Genomic DNA, 26,970 nt, shown 5'->3' on the forward strand with positions numbered 1-26,970 from the left:
TACATGATGAAATACGAAGTGACCGACTGTTGTATATCTCATAGTGAAAGTTAGAGTTTTGACAATGAAATACATACAAGTTCTAAACCATTCTATTTTCAATGATGAACCAGTATAGTTGTCAGTAACTTAACGTGATTCTCCATATCAATAGCAAGTGCTGCAAACAACAGCTGATGATGCAGTTACATGGGAGCAGTTTCTGATTTAAAAAGGTTCAAAAGACTTATGACAATACACGTCCTAGTGCTGAAGGGGGCAAAGAATCACCAACAGAAATCTTTCTTACACTATTCCCTCCAGAGTTGTTACTTACAATAATATATGAAACAAATCTAAATGCAATTCAAAAGATGGGAGGCTCAACAAATTTTGTGCATACAAATGAAGATGAAATATGTAGATTTCTTGCAAGATTTATTTACTTATTTTATTTATTCATCTGTAGACAATAAATACTATATGGATATTGTCCAAATATAAGTCAGCTTACAGGAAACCATTTCAAGGAATGGAACTTACAAATATGTGAATACAAGAGTACAAACAACATTCAATACATTTTAACACAGAATGATAAGATGATACAATACAAAGGAACCACTTTATATACGTCCTAGTGAAATATGTCTGCTTGTGTCTGTGTATGTGCGGATGGATATGTGTGTGCGCGCGCGCGAGAGAGAGTGTACACCTGTCCTTTTTTTCCCCTAAGGGAAGTCTTCCCGCTTCCGGGATTGGAATAACTCCTTACCCTCTCCCTTAAAACCCACATCCTTTCATTTTTCCCTCTCCTTCCCTCTTTCCTGACGAAGCAACTGCCAGTTGCGAAAGCTCGTAATTCTGTGTGTGTGTGTGTGTGTGTGTTTGTGTGTTTTGTTCATGTGCCTGTCTGCCGGCGCTTTCCCGCTTGGTAAGTCTTGGAATCTTTGTTTTTAATATATTTTTCCCATGTGGAAGTTTCTTTCTATTTTATTTATACCACTTTATATACATATATACCTATGGTATATTAATTGCAGTCTTTTTTCCATAGGGCTTTACTTTTGTCCTCCCTAGACAGCATGTCCTTATAAATACTACAGTGATAAAGTAGAGATTTTACATCACACAACAGCCGTCTGTAAGGTACGTAAATGTAATGGGAAGTTTAGGGGCAAAAGACATTATTTTTCCATTTTGCCTTAATACACATATCTGGAAATGTTTATTGTTCTACTAACGGGCACAAAGAGATGACCCAGTATAAACATCACTGGTCTTCTGATCCTGTGTAGGGAGTTACATACATTTATTCAGTGTTCTCATGAAATATATTTTCTTGGTTGCTGGGCAACAATGTAAATGACAATGAGCAGCAGCCCAAGAAAGGAGAAGGTGGCTATGGTAAATTATACAAGGTACATCCTCTTCTACATTTCCGGTCCTTTCTATCACTCTTATCAATCAACAGAGAACCAGTGTGCGATTGAATATCAGATACATGGGCTGTTCCAGTGTGAAGCAATATTTACCCCAGAGGCCAACAAATAGGGATCATAAAATATTGTTGCAAGCAAATGGAAACAGCTGCATATTACAGTTTGAGATGAGGTTAGATTAAATGTACTTCTCGTTCCAGTTGATTCATAATCGGGAGATCCTCTGGGATGTGGAACAGCACCAGCTGTTACTTACTATAAAGCCGCAGGAAACACTACGAAATAAATAAAGGTGCTAGAGTCAAAATTACGACAAAGCCTTCATGGATTGAACCACAAGGCATTTCTCAATAATTATTTTACTTCATTACCTCTGTTCACCGAGGGTGAGTTGGGATGTCTTTAGATTTCAGCAGTGAGAAGAGGGTAGACAGAGGAGACTTCTCCCCACACCACCCAGAGTTGCCTTTCGTCGTCCCCCCTAACTTCCGTAACATCCTTGTTAAACCCTGCAGTATTCACAGACTACCTTCTCTACCCAGCAGTTCCTACCCCTGTAACCGACCCCGCTGCAAAACCTGCCCCATGCATCCCCCCCACAACCACCTATTCCAGCCCCGCTACTGGGAAAACATACACAATTCAAGGCAGGGCCACGTGTGAGACTACACATGTCATTTATCAGCTGACATGCCTGCACTGCACAGCCTTTTACATTGGTATGACAACAACTAAACTGGCTGAGCGCATGAACGGACACAGACGAACTGTCCGCCTAGGAGATGTCCAATACCCAGTAGCGGAGCATGCCCTCCAGCATAATTCTAGGGACCTAGGAACCTGCTACACCGTATGTGCCATTTGGCTTCTCCCACCCAACACCAGTCCCTCTGAACTGCGGAGATGGGAACTTGCGCTCCAGCACATCCTTTCATCCCGCCATCCCCCTGGACTGAACCTATGTTAAACAACCTCACTCCAATTTATTTTTCAGTCTTCTCCTCTTTCCCTTTCCTCTTTAGCCATTCATGCATCTTTTCATCCTACATCTTTATACTACACACCTCTTTACTTCTGTATGCATCCTCTTTGGTTTGAAGCTGGCACAGTACCTGCAGTAGAATAACTTTGGCTTCCCTCTGACAACCATGCCTCCATCCTTGCTACCTTCCCTGTTTTTCTTTCCCTGTTGCTTCATAACCTGGGTTGTGAGTAACTAAATCCACTTTCCCCTCTTCCCTTTCTTTCCCCTCTCTCCTCCTTGATGAAGGAACATTTATTTCGAAAGCTAGGAACTTAAATTTTCGGTTGTTTTTTGTGTTTCTATCGGCTGTACTGAGCTGAGGTAAGTACTGGCCAGCCCCTCTATCTCTTTGTTAGTAATTGTTTCACATCTTTATATGAGATTTTCCATTAATTAGTGAGACTTCCAATTTGTCTGTTCTGAAGAAGAAATTGTCTCTTATGTTATGAAAGGTTTAAAAAAAAAAAAAAAACACCCTCTTTTTCTGCAATTGACAAAACAAAGGACGCGTCAACATCCACAAGAAAAAAAATGACAGCACAGGAGCTGAGATATGGTGCCTACAACCTGTAAAAGATTACAATCCTCATATGGGATACCTGCATGGATATAATAAAGTCCCTACATGAAACCGGCAAAAAAAGTAAAAAATGGTGGTGTCATATGCTGCGACTGTTGTGAACTAGTAGCCAATTTTCAAATAAAGATGTGAACAGGGCACATCCATGTCGTTCCTAGTGTATCTCCTTGCAATCACTGCATGTGTTTCAAGAGCTACAAAGTCAACCCCAAATGGTGGAAAGAACTCCTTCAGAACCCAACGTAGCACCTGAGAAAAGTTTCAATAACCTTACACGTGTACTTTGTAACAAAGCAGCTAATACCAGTCGTACTAAGTGGAGTTGTGAAGTGTGTGATGTAGGCATGTATGTTAATAATGTGAAGAACTATCCTGCTTCATACTGTGAACAGATTGACTGCCGTATCTGAGAACTGTTCATTCTGGAAAAGTGGTTTTACAGTGAAACCATGTGCAGTAAAAAATGCAAGAGTAATCCTCTCATTCGATATATTAGTGTAATTATTTTATATTTTTTCCCAAAATATATTTTGCTTTATTGGGCCACAAAGGCTTCAATATTAAATGTATTAAGATATGCTTGTGTAGCACAGTATGTATAAATAATCTGAAAATAGTGAACATTTTGACTACATTCATACAATGCAGATCGCCTACAGGTGGATGAATCAAGTAATTAATTAATTAATTAATTAATCAGTCCATAAGAACACTGTAACTCACGGTGCAGCAAGTTTATATCCTCACTGTCTAGTTCTTTGTTCCAAGGCTGGCCACTAGTATTAGCTGCTGCTGTTTGATTTACAAAATTTGACATTCCTGGAACTAACAACACAGTTTAAGTGCTAAAACTAAGTAAAGACTATTTCTATAAATTAGAAACTACATAACAGTAAAGCATTTAAAAGAATGTCAAGATCTTTACACTCTTCATGACTCAATGAATGAAGGCTAAAATGCAGTTTATATGCTGAAATTGGTTCTCAATTAACCCTTTACTGGACCTGTGGGGTCATTTTTGTCTACGTGCACGATCCAACTTGTCACATCCTAATACGCACCACCTGCCATTGTTTACATTTTCAGTTCCTTTCCATCTTCACTGCACTATGCCATTAGTGTGTTTCAGTCAACATGCCAGCCACTATCTAGTTGCTGTGAGCCTTGCAAGACAGTTCTGACCCCACACCCCTGGGAATGTCAGTTGGTATGGAGCTGAGTTGCTTTTAGAATTTTAATTCGCTATACATACAGGGGTAAATTATATAATTCTTACTGAGATACAATGAAGTAAGTACTATATACATTCGTTTCAACCTTTTATATATATTTCGTTGCACTGACGACCTTTATGATGCTTCATTATCATTTTTTCAAATGTACCATTTACAGTCACCATATTTTTAGATAGCTGCATTCTGCACAACTAAAGAACTATGGGAGGAATTTCGTTGGCGGGAGAGGGATGAAATAGATGAGGAACACGAGGAGGAGAGATCTTGCTTCTGGCAGAGAACAAGAAGGAAGTGAATCCAAAATAGGCTGCCTGGACGATAGAATTTTTTTGTATCAAAAGAGAAACCTGTAAAATGGTAAAAAGGAAATACCAGCCAGAACCCTCATAACGCAGAAACATAACAATAACTATAACCCAATTCACTGGAAGAAAGGTGTACTCCAGATGTCTACTGTCTGTCATCCATTCATTTTCTATTTCATTTGATGAAAATATAGTGACCTCAGTAGTAAATTGCACCAATATATACACAGAATCAGTAAAAAATAAATATTCCAGAGAGTGGATGCCAAATATAAGGCAAGAGAAGAAATAAACTGTTTTTGGACTACTCTATTTGGCTTTGCTTCACAAAGCCACTCATGTGGTTGGTTGGTTTGTGGGGGAGGGGGGGGGGGGCTTTGAAGGTACCAGACGACAAAAGGCCATGGTCCCTTCCACTCGTGTAAATTATGACAATTTAGGAGAGGGCATTCTTTCTTAGAATTGTCAGATTTGATGACATCACACCTATGAAATGAGAAGAGAACATAAGTTAGCACCTGTAAGGGACTTTCTCACTGCTATAAATAATAATGGTAAAAATGTATTCAGCCCAAGTGAATACTGCAGAACTGACAGAGAGCTTATACCTTTCAGGGGGAAATGTCCATTTACACAATATTTGCTGCAAAAACCTGAAAGATATGGAATAAATGTTTTCAGACTAGTAGACACCGCAATGAATTATTTAGTCATCTTTGATATACATGGAGGCACACAAATGGACAAGAGAACACTGTATTATCAACTGTGAACAGGTTGACAACCTGCTGCAGGTATCAACAGGAATATAACTTTTGACAATTGGTCTACGAGTTACCAACTAGTTCAGCTTCGCCTTATGAAAAAGTTAACAGTTGTGGGCACTTTATGAAAAGCGTGAAACTTCACCAGAATTTCAGCCTAGTATGCATAAAACAATGTATAGCAGTGTCTTTGTATTTACTAAAGATATGACTTTAGTATCATATGTTACTGTCAAAAATAACAAGTGGCCTAACTTTATTTTTAATAGTGCATCACAATGCAGCCATTAACATATCAACTGGTGTGTAAGGAATGGCCGAAATACATTTTACCACGGTACCAAAGGTGGGGTCAATACATGCAATCAATTCTGTACAAGTTTTAATATTGTTAGATGAGCAAGAAGTTGGTCACTATCTATATTTTTCAATTTTCTAAATATAATACATATAAATGGACATTTGCTGTAAGCCCGTAACGTGGCCCGAAACTGGTTACCTACTATGAAGAAAATTTCTAGGCATCTTGAGAGAATCATTGGTTGAAAACCACATCAAAATGTGGCAATGGATGGATAACATTCCCTTGACCTTCAGGAACAAAAACTGAATTACATTTAGGAGAGGATATAAAACCGTTTGGAGTGGTCACTGATATTCCTGGATCTTCTTGTGGGAGGTGCAAAATCAGCCCCACAAAAAGAAGACTAAGAACCTTCACAGAGACTGCATCATGCAAATCCTTTATTTGCAAAGTTCATGCAAACATAATATGTGGAGACTGTATAGATGATTTAGAATGACCTATATTTGGAATATGAATACAAATTCTCCATACTCTGTTTGTATTGCTGTTTATTTTCAGGCGTATTCAATAAAATCCTTCACCTTTGTTTTGTAAATGAGTTATTTGTTTCCTCTATCATGGAAGAATATTTCGAAGGCCATACAGCGAAAATTACCATTACTGAACGTGTACGTACGTACGTACTGTACACGGGGACGTAAATGACCCCTGGCGCCCGTATATGGGAATCCATCCCACGCGCCTACCTAAGGGTTAATACCCAATCTAATATAACAAATATTTAATGGTTCTCATTACTACAACAAACAACGAAACGGCAATGTACAGCATAGAGACAGCATTTTGCATATTTATAAATTCGAACGAGTTATTTATTCTTAAGTTTTAGACAATCACTAGCTGGCAACACAAAATGAAAACTATATTTCTCAGCAATACTCACTTTTTTCGGGCCACAATTCTGGAGACGCCCTATCGAGGTTTTCCATACTCAACAAATTTTCGTCCAGTTCTGACATGCTGCTTACTACAAATAAATTTCACGTAATGAAATAACCACGCCGAATAAGAAACATGCTATGAAAATCCTTTACATTATGACGAAATACCTTTGTTTCCTACCTTGATGAATTCTCGCATTTGAAGCATTCGCCATTTCCGCATTCATATGATTCTCAGAATTGAAACAGTGCCGCCAATGACACCTTTTAGCGACACCACCTGTGGTAATTGTGGCAATTATATTGCTTATTTTACGAGATAAAAATGTGAACGTGAACGTCACATAGTTATCAAAATATTGGGTTCATAAATATTTTTCAAAGAAATATGTATTTTGCAGTGCGTGATTCGGTAACTGGCATTGCTGTAGTAGTGTGACCAAGATAGCATAATAGTTTTATTTTTCAGCTTTTGACGAAACATATTTTGACAAATAAAAAATATGTACCGTATTGTAACATTTGTGAATAATAAATGTTATGTTTGACCTGTGCTTTAGACAGTGGTACTACTCAGGGACCATATACGTTGAAAGCACCGATGAAGGCTGCTAATCATTTGAAATCCATTTGCAAAAAGTAAATAAAGAAAACATGATTTTGCGACTGGTTGCTGCTTATTTGGTAATTTTAATAAATGAAGACTCAGAAGGAAATAGTGGATAGTGATGAATGACGTACATCTCTGATCATTGTGCATTCTGTATTTGTCACATAGTGATCATTGGATTTAATGTGACCATAGACCATTATATACTGTTGTGAAGTTGGGTGTATTATACCTTTTATTTTTCAGTGTTGTGATTTGGTACCTGATGTGCTACAGCTGCAATGGAGGAAACAGAGGGAACTTTCAGTGACGTTTTAATGGATTCGCATAATACACAGGTGACACAGCTTGGTCATGGGTTACGCCCATTTACAATATTTGTTCATTAAACGCGCTTGTCAGGAGAACGACTATGTCTATCATAAATACGTTTACAATTTGTAGAAAAGAGAGACCTCAAGAAGAATACTACATTTCAGCGATGGAATTTTAGAAGAATGCTCTGCAGAGGAGGTTTGCGTCGCTGAATCTGACGGGAAAACTTTGGACACCGTTGCAGCTGTCGATCCGGTATGTTACATATCTGTAACTGTATCACTATATTAATTACGCGGTTGAAATTGGCACCGGATTTAATTGTAAGGTCACAGGACAACAAAGTTTTATTAATAATGGCTAAATTCACGTCAATGTGAGATGCGAATACTACTCCTTGCCTCACCCCACATTCGTTGGCAATACATTTCGTTTTTCGCAGCCCAGACAAATAGACAATCGAAAGGCCCGATACGATGACATACCGTGGCGTCAGTGTGTTTACAACTCGACAACGGATTCCGCCAGAGTTGCCCTTAAATTTTAGAGTATATTTTGGAGTCCTTTTAGGAAGAATTTCAGTCATAGTGGTAGCAAGCTTATGTCACTGTAATAGTCTTTTCAAACACTTTCGGATGACGTTATACAAGTTCATCATTATGTTAGAAAAAATTTGCTTCAGTATCTTGATCAATACAGAATTTCAAGCTACTTGGTGTACTATCATTTGCCAAGAACCTTGTTTTATATCTGGAATTATTCACGAAATAAAATGGGGTGTTAAGCTTTCCATGACTCAATGTGTATAAGATCATAAATGAAGTCCTCTCTGAATTAAACAATAAGATGCCTTGCAAGGCATTTGATTGTGGGGAGGGGGAAATAAGATGTGCACTCCCGCTTCCACAGATATATTTTTGCAATCACTGTAGAAAGTATAAGATTCCATTGACAAAAAAAAAAAAGTTAGGTACCGAATCTACAGTTATTTCTGATCTTTGTAAATTATTTATAGAAAAAGCTGTAGTAGCATCCTGAAATAGATAAGGGTGTAGATTTGGGTTGCATACTGCTTTCGGGTATTTTCACAATTGAAAATGCTTCCTTATTGCGCTCTGTCATATGACCACTGAGCGATTTCTCAGTGTTTCACTGAGCCAGGTGTTGCTTTTTAACAATGACAGACTTATGTACTCCAATTCTCTCGGTGCATTATAAACTGTTAAACAGATGTATGCAGGTGATAGTGATGCAGACAGTTTGGGACACAGTTGTTGTAGTAAAGATGCAGGACAATGAGACGTTGGGATGCTCGCATTTACGTGACCTTACTGGAAAGCTGCACTGTTGACATTATTCTTACACCCTGCATTTTATAGACGAGGAAAGATTTTTGCTAGGGTAAGAGGACAGGGACTGATACCGTCATGTACCTTTAATAGTGGATTGGTCAGATTTGTCTGTGTGTTCTGCCTGGGAATATTCCAGAGCTGTAGGATTTGAACATCCAGATCTGTCTTATGTGTGATAGCCACCTGGCCAGCCCTCACTGAGCCCACTCGGATGGTGTAATATGTTCGGACTGCCCACACAACTGTTTACCTACCTGTGCTAGTGGGTGGGTATTCAAATGTAGGCTATTCCAGCAAGTAGTCACCTATATCACTGCTCTGAGCTGTGAATGGGAAATTGACTAGTATTAAGTTTCTTAGATAGAAGGGTGGTTAGTCCAAATACTTTCCTGAACCTTGCCTTCGTCAGCATCTCAGTCTGGACTTTCTGTCAGCAGCTGCAGGTATTACCCATATGTATTTCTTTCTTGTATGGTTCCCTTTTCTCTTGATGGATAAATAGATTTGGCTGCATTTTCAAGTTTGATTATTGGACATTGTTGATCACTGTTCCTGTTTATGTGGGCAGTAAGTAGATGCCCCTCTTCAGTGACAAATATCATTAATATGAGATTACACATAACTCTGTAGTACTTTGTTAAAATATTTTACTACTTCGCCAGGTGGAATCTTCCAAATTGGCCGATATTTTGGCAGGTAGCCTCCTGCATGTACTCCAGTTGCTAGAGGGCACTACAGCTTCCAAAACAGTGGATCAGCTACTCTCTGATATATCGGCAGATCTGGAGGCTTTTACCCAGCCACTACACTGTAAACTATTCATGTAGTGTAGGTGTGGCATTGACAAGTCTGGCGATTTCTTTTCTAGTCGACGATGTCTTGGGGACCGTGGCTGTGGCACAAGGCAGTCTCTGCTGGGTCCACTACCCTGCGAGCCTGCGACTACGTGGGGGAAACACTTGCCGACTTCTTTGGAATCACTACACCGAAGTATCAGCTCGAGATTGATGAGTACGAGAGGATGGTCCGAGAGGTAACACAATTGACTGATTTAGGAAGAGTCTGTGTCCTAAATATTGTGGTGTTGCCAGATTAAAGTATTGTCTTAATAGAATCTCTTCATTTAAATTTTAGGGTAGGAAGCTCAAAAATGTAATGCTGACAGATGTTAAATGTCCCTGCTAAAGTCGCTGCCTGCCCAATTCTTATATTTCTTCATTTTGCATACTGAGTGAGCTAATATTTTCAAAGAAACTGACAGCTTTAAATGTTAAATATTTTTTAAATTTTACCCGATTGCCATGAATGACATCAAGTTCAAGAGTAATGTACATTCCCAGATGAAATAATGCATAAAATAAAGGAAAGGCAACCACTCACCTTTAGCAGACTGCCACATGACATAGATACGCTTAACAGAACACAGTATTGCACAATGGAAACTTCAAGTATGAATAGCAATAAACTATGAAAAGATAGATTTGCTACTTAGCATAAAGAACACACATTAAGTAGCAGCCACATACAATTAAGACACCTAACACAAAGCTTTCAGCCACAGCCTTATCGACATAAGAGAAACAAACACCATTCTTACACACAAGCAAGCTCACCTCATGCACACGTGACTGTCAACTCTGACAGTTCGAGCCAGAACACTACTATCATGGGGGATGGAAGTAGCAATCGGAGGGGAAGGGGAAGGAATAGTAGTGTATGGGTAGTGGATGAGAGGAACACAGTCTGACGAAGTGTGCAGGGACTAGAATGTCAACAGGCAAAGCATCAGGAGGTTGTGGGACATGGAAGTGAGGAAAAGGGACTGAAAAAGGAGAGGCCTCACCTTGCGGTAACATACTGTCCCCACACCCTCCACCCAACAGTTTCCTGTCCTATCTCCGTCCTGTCATCTACCTCCAGTTCTTGTCTAGCACCCACTTTGTTTGCTACCCTCTGCCAACACAACTCTCCATCTTTCCTTGGTCCTTTCCTTTTTTCTTTTTAGCCCACTTCCTGTAGGCCAGACTAGTAGGTCATTTAAGTTAAGGTACAAAGAATATAGAAATGTTTATCAGCTTACACATTTTGAGAAGCCAGCTGTAGCCATGCATATTTGTGAAACTGCCCCCTCCCCTTGCCCTCTGCCCCATCATTAGGTATTGATGAGATTCTGGAACTTTGCATGTGCAAGATAAAGGCAAGAAAGTGGATCTACTAGAACCGGGTGTACAGAAGTATTATACATTAAATGAACAGCTAACAGACATATATATATATATAATGGAGGAAAACATTCCATGTGGGGAAAAGTATATCTAAAAAAAAGGATGATGTGACTTGACAAACAAGTGCTGGCAGCTCGATACACACAAACATACGCACAAAATTCAAGCTTTCGGAACCAATGTAGGGGGGGGGAAAGGACAGGTATACACTTGCCCGTGCGCACATCCATCCGCACATACAGACACAAGCAGACATTTGTAAAGGCAAAGAGTTTGGGCAGAGATGTCAATCGAGGCGGAAGTACAGAGGCAAAGATGTTGTTAAGTGACAAGTGATGTACGAGGGGCGGCAACTTGAAATTAGCGGAGATTGAGGCCTGGTGGGTAACGGGAAGAGGATATATTGAAGGGCAAGTTCCCATCTCCGAAGTTCTGATAGGCCTCACCCTCCGCTAATTTCAAGTTGGCGCCGCTCATACCTCACCTGTCTTTCAACAACTTCTTTGCCTCTGTACTTCCGCCTCAACTGACATCTCTGCCCGTGTGTGTGTGTGTGTGTGTGTGTGTGTGTGTGTGTGTGTGTGTGTGTGTGGTACATTAGCTTATTTGTTTGAGTTGTTAATATTTGTCATGTATTATTGTTTTTCTGACATGGTCTACATCCTGGAGAACCTCCTCACTATGGATCAATTGCAATGAAAGTAAATCTAATCTACATATGAGAAACAATAGTGACCCTAAAATAGCCTTATAAAACTAAGTTCTGTTTAAAACACATTATTACATGTGATGCAGCTTCACAACAAGATCAAAGGACCTCTCTGGTTCATCCACTGAACTGATTTCAAGCACTGTCTGTGTCCAATGAACATCCTGAGCCAGATGCAGTTGCCTGCCTTGTTTTAGGGGAAGCCTCTTAGCCTACAAGATGTGGGCAGTCACAGAGGGTGGAATTCTTAGTAGCTGGTAGTTCCAACTTTAGGCACATAATGGTGGTCCATGATGATAACAGATGCCAAGGAGGGGAATGACAATAATCTACGCTCTGCGTACATACTGTGAGGAGTCATTCCAGATGTAGGTTGGGTGCTTCTGGATACCATGACTACAGGGTGCAGTCAGATTCAGTTGGTGGTTCATGTCAGCACTTTAGGAATAGATTCTCACTGGTTTCGGGTAGTTAGCTGACGTGGTAAACACGAGCAGTCGTGCTTGTCAGATGAGGGGAGAGCTTATTGTCTGTGATATAGTTGACAGGACTGACTGTGGATCTTTAGTACAGAGCTGAGTGGATCATCTGAATCAGAGGCTGAGAGTTCTGTGACGATGTAGGCTGCAGATTCGATGACGTGCGTCACGGAGTGATGGTTGTCGGGTTCTGTTCAATAGGTCAGGGGTCCACTACACACAGAAGTGCCTACACGGGCAGTAGATATTGTTTGAAGGGCATTTGACAATTCCTTGGTGAGACGTTCTCAGGGAAACTTAAGAAAGGGCATCAGTCTTGGAGTGCAGTGCAAACAGAGGGTGAGGGTAGACCTAGGAACAATAACTATTGTAGTTGTAAACTGTTGTAGCTGCATTGGGAAAGAACCAAAGCTCCAAGCACTTACAGAAAGTGCTGAAACTCAAATCGTTACGGGTACAGAAAGCTGGCTAAAGATGGAGATAAGTTCAGCCGAAATTTTTGCAAGGGACCTCACTTTGTCCCGGGAGGATAGATTAAATACAGTTGGTGGTGGTAGTTTAACTAGTAGTGAAATTTAAGTAGATTGTTCCTAGGAGTTAGGATGGGTAGAGGTTGTACTTAACCAGACTAAATTTGTAATTGGTTGCTTTTACAACCACCCCCTTTCCCTCCAACTCAGATGATTTAGTTGCAGAACAGTTCAAAGAGAATGGTAGTCAAGTTTCAAATAGGAACCCCACTCATTCAATTAGTTCCTGGTGACTTCAATCTAACCTCGATATGTTAGCAAAAAATAAGTGTAATCATAAAAGTTGCCCAAAATCGCACTGAATTCTATCTCCGAACATTATTTTAAACGATGAATTCAGCAGGCCACTCAAAGTACAAAATGGTTTCAAAGACGTACTTGACATCTTAGCAACAAATAATCCTAAAGAAATAAGGATCATCATGGCAGATATAGGGATTAATGACAGCAAAGTAATTGTAGTGAAACTGAACACCATAATATTCAGACCCACAAAAGTCTATTTAACAGAGCAGACAAATTCGCTTCATGTCTTCCAAAAAGACAATCACCACTCCTACCAATGTGATGATGTAAGCATAGTCTAGATCTGGTCTAAAGTAGTATTGACAGCAACTGAGAGATCTGTATCAAATTAATAAGGGATGGTATTGACCCCCATGGTACATTAAACAGGTCGGAACACTGCTGCAGAAGCTATGAAAAAGTGTGGCAAATTTAAAAGAATACAGAATTAGTGAAATTTTATAGGAGCTTGAAATTTAGCACAAATTTCAGTGTGAGATTCTTTTAATAGTTTCCACAGTGACACTCTGCCTTGAAATTGGACAGAAAATCCCAAGAGATTATGATCATTCTTGAACCATACCAACAGCAAGATGCAATTGATATATTCACCGTGTGATAGCAATGGTAATGTTCCTGATGACAGTGTGACCAAAGCTAGAGTTACTAGACAGTTTTCCAAAGTTTCTTCATGAAAGAAGACAGAGTAAAAATTCCAGAATTTTAACCAAGAACAACTGCCAAGATGAGTAACTTAGATGTAGATATCTTTCGTGTAGCAAAGCGGCTTAAAGCAAAGGCAAGGCATTTGGTGCAGATTGTGTAGCAGTTGGATTCCTTTCAGAGTATACTGATAAAGTAGCTCCATACTTAATAATCATACAACTGCTTGCTCGTCAAAGGATCCGTGTCTAAAGACTAGAAAGTTGCACAGGTCACACCATTGCTAAAGAAAGCAGATAGGAGTAATCCACTGAATTACTGACCTGTTCTATCACGTGCACCACAATCTGCAGTTGGTTACATCCTGTTCCGCAGAGGCTGCCACTGTATCCTCTTCAACATTCGAACGAGGCCTGCAGGCATACACACAGTGCATAGGGTGATGCCTCCCATCCTTTTCCTCCATTCTGCTAAGAGGAAGTACAACACCCCCCCCCTCCCCTCCCTGGGGCCCACGGATCTTTTGTGGGTCTGTGTGTTGTGTGCCTGGGGCCCCCAAGCGGTTTCAACTCTCCTGGGCTTCATTCCATTCCCCATACAGACCCTTTCGCATCCTAACTCCCTGCCTTCTTGCCCCCCTCCCCTTATTTACCTCAGTGTTTCCCTTTATAATGACTCAACTATTCCCTTGTTTCTGTTATTGATGTCTCATTTGTCCATTCTCCCCTTTTTTCTGTGAGATTTGACCTCCCCTTCTAAATTCTGTTTCTGTAAAGTGAGCCATTTGGGGAAGAACTCTCCCTAGCATCTCAAACGCGGGTCCCGCCCCCTCCCCCTAGGTCACCAGCATGTGTAGCCAGTCCGTATGGTGGGATTGTTATGTACCAATCTTGTTGAGTCTCTTAACATGTGGATCACATTTCTGGTACCTGAGCTGCCATGCCTTGTGTATGCCTAGGGATAGTTGGTCATCTTTTTGGGGCATCAGAACTCCCAGCAATTTTCTCTCTGCACATACTTTTGCTTCCTCTGCGTTCCCTGGCCTGGCCACCTCCTGGGATGAGCCCAGGCCCACTGGCTTTCCCCCTTACTTGACATGCTCCAGTATGAACAAGGAGACTTTCATCACTACCAAACTACTCAACGAAGGTGAGTTCGGTGATCTTAACTCACTTATTAAGATGCGGTCTGGTTCCCTACTGATGAAAACCTCTTCTTCTAGTTAGTCCACTTCCCTTTGTGGTTGTGAGCACTTAGATGTAGTAGTGGTCATTAATCATGACCAGTTCGTAAATATGACCCAGGAAATTTTCCACAGGGACCTCCTCCATCAGTCTGATGAGGAACTCGGCACTATTCTGAAATGGCATGGCATTAATTTTGTCTGCAGAGTCCAGAGAGAACATAAGGACAAAGTCACATTGATACTGGCATTTTCATCCGGACTTTTCAGCAGGACACGGTTCAAACATGAAGCCCTATATTCCACCTTCCTTGTGCTGTTTCTGATGTCTGTGTTTACGTCACTTGTCTTCTTGATGTGAAGTGAATCCTATTTGCAATGATTGCATCCTTCCTCTCCATATACGGAGTCCTTGCACCCCACCACCCAAGTGTGTGAACACACTGTTCCGGCCCACATTTTGCTGAATCACTGTATTGTCCAATCCCTAAAAAGGAAAGGCAGATTTGGGAATTGAAAAATCTTAACAATCTATGCAACTCAAAGGCCCGACAGAAATTGGACATCTCCACACCTTATCTTTAATGGTTTACCTTTGCTTCTGTCGTGTCCTTTCCCCTTCCTCAATCCATTTAACCAGTGGGAATTGGCCACCAACTTTGCTTTCTGCACTAACACAGTTCGTGGACCATCCTGGAAGCACAACCAAAGGCTTATACACTTATAGGTGGCTAACCAATATCCTGTAGTTGCCCTTTTGAACTGTCTCTTGTGCGATGGGGAATTCCCTTCCCAGTGGTGAGAAGTTGTCATTATTCCAGTTTTGAAATCAGGTAAACTGCCACTCGGGATGGACAGTTATCGCCTGATGAGTTTAACCAGTGTTCTGTGCAATTTGCCTGAACATATGTTGAGTTGAAGGTTGTATTGGAGCCTAGAATCCCATAATCGTTTTGCCAAAGCCACTCTACTGCAGATAATTTAGGCCCTGGAGTCTGCTACTCGAAAGTCTTTTGTCTGGCATCGACTCACTGTTGCAGTCTTCTTCGATTTGCATAAAGTGTATGATAGCACATGGTACCATCACATCTTTGCCACCTTACATGAGTGGTACTCCTGATTTTTACCTGGAGTTTTGTTGCAGGCCAGACTTTCCAAATACAGGTTGGCGCCTCCGATGCAGGAGAATGGCGTTCTGCAGGGTCCTGTTTTGAGTGTTGCTCTCTTTCTAGTGGCTATTGACAGTGTGGTGGTGGCTGTGAGATGTAGGGTACCCCTCCTCTTTGTATTCTGTAGATTTTTGCATTTATTTTTGTTTGTCCATGACGGGCATTGCCTTACGCAGACTGCAGGGAACAGTACAGTAAGTGCAATCTTGGGATCTTACTCATGACTTCCATTTTTCGGCTACCAACATGTGCATTATTCATTTACCCTGATGTGGCTCTATCCGGCAGTGGTCCAATCCAGTCTAGATTACAGGAGTCTCGCATACTGTTCGGCATCACATTCAACACTCCATTGTGTGATACATTTGGCAACTGCTGTCTTTCAGGCTGGCCCCATGATCACCTTCCTGTAGCAGAGGCAGAAGTTCCACCCTTGCAGGTTCTGCACCAACAACAGTTGACCACTTATGCATTAGACGTCTGTTCCCCGGGGCACTCGTGCTGCAGTCTCATCTTTTCAGATACAGAGGTCCACCTCCCACAAGGGCGGTGCTGGCCAGGTGTTAAGATGCCATCTGCATGTGCTCCCTTTTTTTTTACGAACTTCAGCTTTCTCCTTAACCCCGTTCTTCAGGCATGCTCAAGTACATCTCTGCGTTGCATCCCCCGTCTGCAGCTCTATGTTGACCTATCACAAAGGCTGCAAGACTTGGCTCATCATTAGTCCCTCCACCACCAATTATGTTGCAGTCTCCCTGCAGTTAAAGGTTCAGAAGTAGTCTATACTGATGGCTCAATAGTTGCCCGTCAAGCTGGCTTTGCATGTGTTCATGTGGGATGTAATAAACTCCGCTCTATGCAGATGGCAGATTGTTTTCACTGCGGAGTTAGTAACACTATCTCGTGCTCTAGAGCACATCCATTCCTGCAGCAGTGAGTCTGTCCTTACGTTAATGATTCTTTGAGCAGTTTACGAGCTGTAGACCAATGTTACCCTCGTCCCTCGGTCCTGACAATTCGAGGCTCCCTTTTTGCCCTCGAACAATGTGGTTGCTCAGTGGTCTTTGTGTGCACCCTGGGTCATATTGGAATCCTGGCAAATGAATATGCAGAGAATCTGGCCGAATTGGCTACTGGCAAGGCACCCCTCAAGATTTGTATTCTGGAACTGGACCTTTGATCAGTACATCTACATGTACCTGATTACTCTGCAATTCACAATTAAGTGCGTGGCAGAGGGTTCATCGAAGCACCTTCAAGCAATTTCTCTACAGTTCCACTCTCTAACAGCGCACAGGGAAAAACAGAGCACTTAAATCGTTCTGTGCGATTTCTGGTTTCTCTTATTATATTGTGATGATTATTTCTCGCTATGTAGGTGGGAGCCAGCAGAACATTTTCACATTCAGACGAGAAAGTAGGTGATTGAAATTTCACGAGATGATTCTACCACAGTGAAAAATGCCCTTGTTTTAATGACCACCACCATAATTCACACATTATGTCCTTTCACTCTCTCCCCTATTTCGCGATAATGCAAAATGAGCTGTCCCCCCTTTGAACGCCTTTAATTTTCTCTGTCAGTCCCATAAGATGTGGATCCCATGCTGCACAGCGAAACTCCAGAAGAGCGTGTTGTATGCAGTCTCTTTAGTCGATCTGTTGCATTTTCTAAGTTCTCTACCAATGAATCCCAGTCTTTGGTTTGCTTTACTTGTGACTCTTTGATCATTCCAATTTAAGTTCCAGAAAGAGATTTTCATGCTGCAACGGAGTGTGTGCAGATAAGAAACTTTCTGGCAGATTAAGACTGTTTGCTGGACAGAGACTCGAACTGGGGACCTTTGCGTTTCACAGGCAAGTGCTCTACCATCTGAGCTACCCAAGCACAACTCCAGACCCGTCCTCACAGCATCAATTCTGCCAGTATCTCATCTCCTACTTTCCAAACTTCACAGAAACTCTTCTGCAAACCTTGCAGAACTCTCACTCCTGGAAGAAATGAGGTAGAGTACTTGTCTGGCAAAGGCAAATGTCCCAAGTTCGAGTCTCGATCCGGCACACAGTTCTAATCAGCCAGGAAGTTTCATATCAGCACACACTCAGCTGCAGAGTTCAAATCTAAATCTACATGGATACTCTGCAAATCACATTAAAGTGCCTGACAGAGGGTTCATCAAACCACCTTCACAATTCTCTATTATTCCAATCTCGTATAGTGCACGGAAAGAATGAGCACCTATATCCTTCTGTACGAGCTCTGACTTCCCTTATTTTATCCATGGTGATCGTTCTTCTCTATGTAGGTAGGTGTCAACAAAATATTTTCACATTCAGAGGAGAAAGTAGGTGATTGAAATTTCGTGAGAGGACCCTGTCGCAACAAACACTTTCTTTATTTATTTTTTTCCAGCCCAAATCCTGTATCATTTCTGTGACACTCTCTCCCATATTTCGCGGTAATACAAAATGTGCTGCCTGTCTTTGAACATTTTCGATGTACTCCGTCAGTCGTATGTGGTAAGGATCCCACACCGCACAGCAGTATTCTAAAAGAGGACGGACAAGCATAGTGTAGACAGTCTCCTTAGTACATCTGTTAAATTTTCTAAGTGTCCTGCCAATAAAACACAGCCTTTGGTTACCCTTCCCAACAACATTTTCCATGTGTTCCTTCCAATTTATCATTTCTAAATCGATTTGCAGCTCGTTTTGATCTTCTGATGACTGTGTTAGCCGATAAATGACAGCATCATCTGCAAACAACCAAAGATGGCTGCTCAAATCATCTCCAGAATCATTTATATAGATAAGGAACAGCAAAGGTCCTATAACACCACCTTGGGGAACGCCAGAAATAACTTCTGTTTTACTCAATGACTTTCCATCAGTTACTACGAACTGTTTTCTCTCTGACAGGGAATCGCAAATCCAGTCACATAATTGAGACTATATTCCATAAGAATGCAATTTCACTACGAGCTGCTTGTGTGGTACGGTGTCAAAAGCCTTCCAGAAATCCAGGAATACGGAATCGATCTGAAATGCCTTGTCAATAGCACTCAGCACTTCATGCGAATAAAGAGCTAGTTGTTTCACAGGAACAATGTTTCCTAAACCCATGTTGACTGTGTGTTAATAGACAGTTTTCTTTGAGGTAGTTCATAATGTCAGAACACAATATATGTTCTAAAATCCTGCTGCATACCAATGTTAATGATATGGGCCTGTAATTTACTGGATTACTCCTACCTTTCTTGAATATTGGTGTGGCCTGTGTAACTTTCCAGTCTTTGGATACGGATCTTTCGTCGAGCAAATGATTGTATATGATTAAGTATGGAGCTAATGCATCAGAATACTCTGAAAGAAACCTAATTGATATACAGTCTGGACCAGAAGACTTGCTTTTAAGTGATTGGAGTTGCTTCACTACTAAGAGGATATTTACTTCTACATTACTCATGTTGACAGCTGTTATTGACTCGAATTCTGGAATATTTACTTTGCCTTATTTTATGAATGCATTTTGGAAGGCTGTGTTTAGTAACTCTGTTTTGGCAGCACTGTCTTCGATAGTATCTCCATTGCTGCCGCGCAGATAAGGCATTGATTGATTGTTTCTTGCTGCTAACATACTTCACATATGACGAGATCTCTTTGAAGTTTCTGCCAGGTTTCGAGACAAATTTTTGTTGTGGAAACTGTTATAAGCATCTCTCATTGAAGGCTGCGTTAAATTTCGAGCTGCTGTGAAAGATTGTCAATCTTAGGGATTTTGTGTCTGTTTAAATTTGACATGTTTGTTTCGTTGTTTCTGCAAGTGTTCTAACCTGTTTTGTGTACCAAGGAGGATCAGCTCCATCATTTGTTAATCTATTTGGTATAAATCTCTTTCTGGAAACATCCCCCAGGCTGTGGCTAAGCCATGTCTCTGGAATATCCTTTCTTCCAGGAGCGCTAGTTCTTAAAGGTTCGCAGACCACCATCTGTGAAGTTTGGAAAGTAGATGAGGTCTGGCAGAATTGAAGCTGTGACGACAGGTTCAGAGTCATGCTTGGGTAGCTCAGATGGTAGAGCACTTACCCGCGAAAGGCAAAGGTCTCGAGTTAGTCTCGGTCTGGCACGCAGTTCTAATCTGCCAGAAAGTTCAAATTTAAGTTATTCATAATTGTAGTCTATAAGTATTTAGTTAAATTCATAACCTGTATATTTTTGTGATTTATTGTGTAACAAAAGTTCAGGGGAATACTTTTAGTATTCGTGTGTATAACTTCACACTTTTTATTATTTATAGTCGTATGCCACTTCTTTCACCATACAAATATCTTGTCTAAATCATTGTGCAGTTGGCTTCGATTATCTAATGACTTTACAAGATGGTAAATGACAGCATGATCTACAATCAGTCTAAGAGGGGTGCTCCGATGGTCTCATTTTTCTTAGAGATAATTCATTATGTTCGAATACAGAATATGTTCCAAAACTCTATTGCAAACCGATGTTAGTGATATGGGTCTGTAATTCAGTGAATTACTGCTGTTTCCTTTCTTGGATATTTGTGACTTGTGCAACTTTCCAGTCTTTAGTTTCAAATTCTTTAATGAGCAAGCGGTTGTATGTCATTGCTAGATTGGAGCTATTGTCTCAGCATATTCTGAAAGAAACCTGACTGGCATGTAGTCTGGACTGAAGCCCTTCGCGTATTATGTGATTCAAGCTGCTTCACTACACTTTGGGTATCTACTTCAAAGTTACTTATGTTGGCCGTTATTCTAGATTTGTAATATTTATGTTAGCCTCTTTGGTGGATATGTTTCAGAAAAAGTTTAGTAACTCTGCTTTAGTTTAATCAGCAACATAACTGTTATTACACCATGAAGGTATTGATTGCGTCTTCCCGCTGCTGTACTTTACATATGATCAGAATCTCTTCGGGTTTTCTGGCAGATTTTGAGACAGTTTGGTTGTGGAAGCTATTAAAAGCATCTCAGATTGAAATTTGTGCTAAATTTCGAATTTCTGTATAATTTCACCAATCCTGTGGAATTTGCATTCTTTTAAATTTGGCTTCCCCCCCCCCCCCCCCCCCCCCAAGTGTGTTCTTATCCATTTAGTGGACCAGGGGATGGGGAGGAGGGGGGAGAAGACCAGTTTCTTTGCTTATTAATTTGTGGTGTGTGTGTGTGTGTGTGTGTGTGTGTGTGTGTGTGTGTGTGTGTGTGTGTGGAGGGGGTTAGGCTTAGATAAACTAGCCAGCTGAAACGAGAGAATCTCTTCTGATCCGAAGTCACACACATTGTTTGGTGCTGGCATGAGCCACCACCCACAGCTGGCAGCACCCTGTGCTCTTCATGGCTTCCAGAAGGACCTTTTCCATATCTGCAATGGCTGCAAATGGAGTCGCACTAGACTCCTTCCCCTCCTTTACGGCCATATTCGTAAGAAGCCTCATTATGTGTCTAACATTGCAGCTTACAACAACTAGCAAATCAGAGTTTCTCTGGAACAGGAAGAGCATCTTTATCTGGCTCTGGGAAATCATCAGCCACATATAGTACCTGAAACCTGTTTGTCATACAAAATGGGGTGACCTTTTGATCAGCCCCACGGGAAGTCTTAAGATTTCTGCCAGGTCCTGGTATGACCTCCCACTCAACCACAAATGAGAGGTCAGCCTTAGTGCAGACAGTAACTGGGGTGAACACAGCATTAGACCAAATGGGGGGGGGGGGGGGGGGGGGGGGATACGTGGGATGTACTCGACTTCCCTCAGATCCCTATGTCCGACCTCCCCCTCCCCCTCCCCGTCCCACAGTGATGCCCATTGGCAACATCTTCAAGGTGTGTGAACAGTTCTTGGCTAAAAATGGTAGGACCCCTTTTCCTCACTTACCATGCCCACCTGGCCTTGCCCCATGTGACTCTTTTGTTTCCTAGAATCAAAATATGTGAAAGGAAAAATTTTGCTGAAGTGCAGAAAAAATGACAGAGGTACTGTTAAGCATCACAGAAGATGAATTTAAACAGTGTTTTGAAAACCTGAATAAAAGATTAGATAAGTGTATTAGTGCAAGTGGAGAGTACTTTGAAGGATATTGAAGGTTTGTTCTTGAAATTTGAATAAATAAGTTAAAAGTCCAGTTCCCTCTGCTTAACTCTTTGTGGTGCTGTTTACGTGACTGTGATGAAGTGCACAGTTCCTATTTGAGTTCTCTCCAATTTGTCTGGTAATTGTACCAAGCAAGAGTCCAAAAGTGGTGGGCAGTTGTGGAAAATTGATCAGTCTTCTGTACACCACCACCATTCATCGATAAAGCACACTTCTCGGATTCTTCCTGGTACCTGCCTTTAGCACAACTAGTGTTAAGTGCTATTTCCACCACAAAGCACTCTGGAAAAACCTCACTAGCATTGGGTCTCAAATCGGTAGTTAAACACACTTCCATGTTAACCTACTATTAATCACTTGCTCCACTACCCAATAATAGAAGAGTCTTAAGTCAGATTTAGAAAGAACACACACACCACCCATGTCGTCTCAGAGCGTTAAGGCCTGATTGCAAACACTTCTGTAACTAATTTTTCACTAATAAAATAACAAATGCTTGTTATAAAGCATCTGACTGAACTCCTCCATCTAGGAAGAAGAAGAAAAGAAACGACAAGACTTGGAAATGGGTGGATGGCCAGGGAGTGGCTCAAAAGATATTCTGGAGAAGAGTGGTGACATGCAGATGGCATCACTACCGCTGAAAGGTGGTGACTCTGGCAAAGGCGCAGCCACACAGAGTTCTGTTGCAGGATCAGAAGACCTGGAGAAATATTGATGCTCTCTTTCATCGTAAATATCTCGTAATTTTCTGGACTGAGTAGACATCTTGATAGATTTTGGTAGTACAGGCGAGGAGACTCTCTGTAACGGTAACAGCATGGTGTGCCTTGTTGTACAGAAAATGGAATTTACATTACTTGCGAATTATGAATTGTGCTTGTTGCCTCTGATTAATTTAAAAAATAACTATCTTTTTATGGTTACTGATCGCATTGTTTAACTTCTTTATGTAAAATGTTCTTTTTGTGTGAACCTAATTTGTAGTGCATGTGCTCTGAGAGGGAAAAATACATATTAATGTCAGCTCAGTATGTGTTTACAAATTTACAGGAAGTAGTACAAACATAAGCAACATTAACTGAAGACCTGTGGATTAGTTTGCTAGCTCTTCTGTTTAGTGTTTAGCCCTGCACTGAAGGTGTTATCTTTTACAGAAAAATAATTAACTGGACAAATTTTTGTCTGTGCTAATCTGTCAGGTAGAATAATTTGACAGTAGCTAACATTGTGCTGATAATAAGTTTCTGTCATAAAATGCATTACTAGGTACCTGAGACTGTAGCTGTTTCCCCTTTTTACTTTGATTTCCACAAAGGATGAAATGTATTAAAATTTTTAAATCAAGTAAATGCCTTATAAAGTGAAATGATCTACTTAAGCACACTTACAATCATTTTAATTATAATTTTGAGCTCATTTGTATATTAATTCTTAAGAGCAGAATTGGGCACTCCTGTTATTAAGACAATGTAGCTTTTTAAGTGACACTTCCTGCGGTTAACATTTTTCAGCGTTGTTAGTGTTACTTTATTTATAAAAAATATGTATTTTATCTGTTAATCAATTTCTGAGTTTATTGTATTGATAACATTGTCTATCTACCAGTGCTTTCTCCTTTGGTAAGTTACAGCATCTTTGATTTTTATACGTATGATTACAGAATAAGTTATACTCAGAAACTACCTCCATTATCTTGTCTTGAAAGTTGTATGCATGTACATATTGTCCATGCTTATACTTCCTCACACTTAGAAAATCAAATTACCCTGCAAGCACATTAGTTTCCTTGTTTTGTTTCCAAATTTGTGGAAACTGTTCAAGAAATCAGTTTCAAAATTTTACCATAATATTCATATGCTTCTTTAATTCTTTGTATTTTTATGTGAAAAATGACATTTTACAGAGAACAAATTTGTGTATTTTTAATGAACCGAGATGCATAACACAACAACTTCCACAGAAAGCTGTTATGATTTAACAGTACAGATGTTTCTTCTCCCCCCCCCCCCCTTCCCCCTCCCATAAATCTATTTGTTATGATAAATGTTTTAGCATCAGAGAATTATGACATGACAGTTTTCCACCTTTACAGTTACCATTAATTTATTCCTATCACTGTCCCCTTAAAAGTTATTAAAATGTTACATATTGCCTTTATTTTTTATTATATTTATTTATTTATTTATTTATTTTCACTGTAAAGATGGAGGGCATATTACAGAAATGATACCTCTGTAAGGATGTGCTCTAAACATGGTACACGTGTTCTCGATGCAAATAGTCAGTTACATGTGAGAATCACTCTCAAAACTGATTATCTAGTTAACCTTTTACAATGCGAGGATAGTGACAATGCTAGTGGGAAATGCATTTCAATTTGTTTAGTTTCTCACACAAAATGATATGACACCCCCCCCCCCCCCCCCCCCCCCCCGTCCCCTCCCATTAGGTGACTGGAGACGTTTGTCACAGTTGAGCTTCGTGCGTGATGGTAGGTACTGTTTGTTGCTTATTTGAAGCTTTCTGGAGGAAGCAGTTTGCACATCGTACAGCTGGTGGCCTCTCTGATGTCGTGTATTCAACAGCTTATTTTCTCTGGGGCTTTAAGCATGAGGACTCTAAAAGTGCCTACAGTACACTTACTGAGTCGGATATAACGGAGATCTCATTTGATAAAAAGCAATAATTCTGCTTATCAGTGGCATCATTTCTCTGTCTAAATATACAAAGAAAATTGTAATTGATATTGAGCAGTGGCTAATTTGCCTTGCTTTTTGTCTTGTGGTTGCATGTTTTTTTTGTGTGGGACTAGAAGCTGCTGTTTTTGTATTAATATCAGAATTAGGTATAGTAAAAATTTCTAATTTATCACACATGAGGAGTATCAGTTTACTAGCACCATCTACAGGGGAACTGACAGCTTGAGACTGATCCACTATGACAGTAAATAGCGTGTATTCAGTGTGGGGACTCTTATGCAGTAAAGACAATAACTTCGAGCTCTTTCTGTAATAAGTAGTTGAATTCTGATTTTGCTTTTATTCAATACGATCACATCTTTATTAACAATACTTTTGTCTAAGAAAATACATGCAGCTGTTCGAATGACTGAGAGTCCCAACAGTATTAACCTTTCTGCAGTTACATATACCACTTGCTTGTGTGGGATAAATTTGTGTGTGTGTGTGTGTGTGTGTGTGTGTGTGTGTGTGTGTGTGTGTGTGTTGTGGACAAAATGCTTATGTAAAAATACCTTATACTGGATGTATATAAGGTGAATTGTCAAATTTGATGTACATTTGACATATTTGTATAGAAAAAGTTGAACTGTATTTTTTGATGTTTGTAACAATCATATACAAATAAAATGTTGTAACTCAGTGTTTGGAAAGATTTAGATTTCTTTGATTAGAGCTGGAGGCTAAGATATGGAGCAGGTAAAGTGTTACTGTAAACTGCTTGTAACAGACACGCAGGCAATATCAATATATATTTATGATAATAGTTGCAGAGAAATTAAAACAATAAACTAGAACAAAAAGAACCCGTGTGGAAAAATTCATCCTAATACACACAGTATTAGGAATGGTATATGTTGTACACATACATGATGATTAAAATACACTAGTATCCTAAATTAAAGCAATAAACTATTTCCCCATACTGTGTCTAATCATTCAAACTTTCAACAGATGTATGTATGATAGTGTTCTGCACGGAATATGGCATTCCGAGCAATGGATGACCATGCCAACAATAACATCAGGCCACTTTTCACAGTGTAGCATTTGCTGGGTAGTCCCACATTCACAGTCATTGTGTACACAGTTACAGAGAATGCAGTACGGCACAGAGGAGATGCCAATCACTGTGGTGGACGGTCGCAGGAAGAATGGTAGCATGGCAATTGCTAAATATCCAGTGAGCCATTGCCTTAATGTGACTCATTCTGTTGTTTCTCGGATGTTGTGACAGTTGAGAGAGCAATCTGTATCCTATAGACCGAGGGCAGGGCAAACCACATGTGACATCAGAAAGATTACTGTTATTTGGCTGTAAGGTCACAATGGCACCACTTAGTATTGGATGGCAACTAGCATCATCTGACCTCGCAGAATCAACTGGAACTGTTGGATCAAGGCAAATGGTGTACTGAAGGCTTCAGCAGAGTGGCCTTGGTCGGAGAATTGTTGTGTGTGTGTGTGTGTGTGTGTGTGTGTGTGTGTGTGTGTGTGTGTGTGTGTGTGTGTGTGTGTGTGTACCTCTGTCACATTTCTGCAGAACAAAATATCTAGAGTGGAGTCGTCAACATACCACCTGGACAATCAGTGGACGAATGTCCTTTTCACAGATTAGTCCCATTTTGGTCTGGAGAGTGATTTGATGGATTCGCCGCTGGAACACTTTTGGAACCCAAACATTGTGGAAAGGCACAGACCAAGGATCCCTAATGGTGGGGGCAAGGATTATGTTGACCACTGTAACACCTCTTCATGAAATTGTGCAGGTTAATTGGCAAGGTTTAACTGCTGTCAAGTATCTTAAGGAGATCGTGGACCTCACGCGCAGTTGTTGCAAGGTGCTGTGGGCCCAGACTTCCTATTGATGCATGATAGTGACCCACTTCATAGAGCAAAGGTATTTGATGTTAGAAATGTTGGACATTGCACACGTCGTCACAGTCTGCTCGCTCTCCAGATTTTGAATTTCATAGAGCAGGTCTGGGATGCTCCAGGAAGACTGGTTGCATCACGTAAG

At 40.5% G+C, this 26,970-nt stretch overlaps 2 protein-coding genes across 4 annotated transcripts in view; one reads left to right on the forward strand and one right to left on the reverse strand.

Moving 5' to 3' along the window:
- The window catches only part of LOC126309740 (protein lin-52 homolog), a 28,271-nt gene extending 21,249 nt beyond the window's left edge, over positions 1-7,022 (reverse strand). The window contains exons 1-3 of one of the 2 annotated variants that reach the window (XM_049992101.1): positions 6,746-7,022; positions 6,580-6,663; positions 3,749-3,850 (exon numbers count right to left, since the gene is read on the reverse strand). In XM_049992101.1, the coding sequence (XP_049848058.1) occupies positions 3,749-3,850; positions 6,580-6,663; positions 6,746-6,800 (241 nt within the window). In that variant the 5' untranslated portion in view covers positions 6,801-7,022. The remainder of the gene's footprint in view (positions 1-3,748; positions 3,851-6,579; positions 6,664-6,745) is intronic. The other variant, XM_049992102.1, reaches the window with a different exon arrangement.
- A 123-nt stretch (positions 7,023-7,145) lies between these two features.
- Positions 7,146-25,741, forward strand: LOC126309739 (protein FAM177A1-like). Of its 2 annotated transcripts, XM_049992100.1 has the most exons (5): positions 7,146-7,261; positions 7,434-7,525; positions 7,632-7,757; positions 9,723-9,887; positions 22,742-25,741. In XM_049992100.1, the coding sequence occupies exons 2-5, from the start codon at positions 7,469-7,471 to the stop codon at positions 22,925-22,927; spliced, it is 534 nt and encodes a 177-aa protein (XP_049848057.1). In that variant the 5' UTR covers positions 7,146-7,261; positions 7,434-7,468; the 3' UTR covers positions 22,928-25,741. The 2 variants fall into 2 exon arrangements, with proteins under 2 accessions (XP_049848057.1, XP_049848056.1); XM_049992099.1 differs by having other exon boundaries at positions 7,210-7,525.
- Positions 25,742-26,970: the final 1,229 nt, after the last annotated feature.

Source organism: Schistocerca gregaria, unplaced genomic scaffold, assembly GCF_023897955.1.
Source record: "Schistocerca gregaria isolate iqSchGreg1 unplaced genomic scaffold, iqSchGreg1.2 ptg000384l, whole genome shotgun sequence".
In the NCBI taxonomy this organism is placed as follows: Eukaryota; Metazoa; Arthropoda; class Insecta; order Orthoptera; family Acrididae; genus Schistocerca; species Schistocerca gregaria.

Coding starts and splice junctions, on each gene's coding strand:
- LOC126309739 (XM_049992100.1), top strand. CDS start 7,469: ATGGAGGAAACAGAGGGAACTTTCAGTGACGTTTTAATGGATTCGCAT. Junction 7,526..7,631: donor TGGATTCGCATAATACACAG/GTGACACAGCTT, acceptor TACAATTTGTAG/AAAAGAGAGACCTCAAGAAG. Junction 9,888..22,741: donor ACGAGAGGATGGTCCGAGAG/GTAACACAATTG, acceptor TCCTCCATCTAG/GAAGAAGAAGAAAAGAAACG.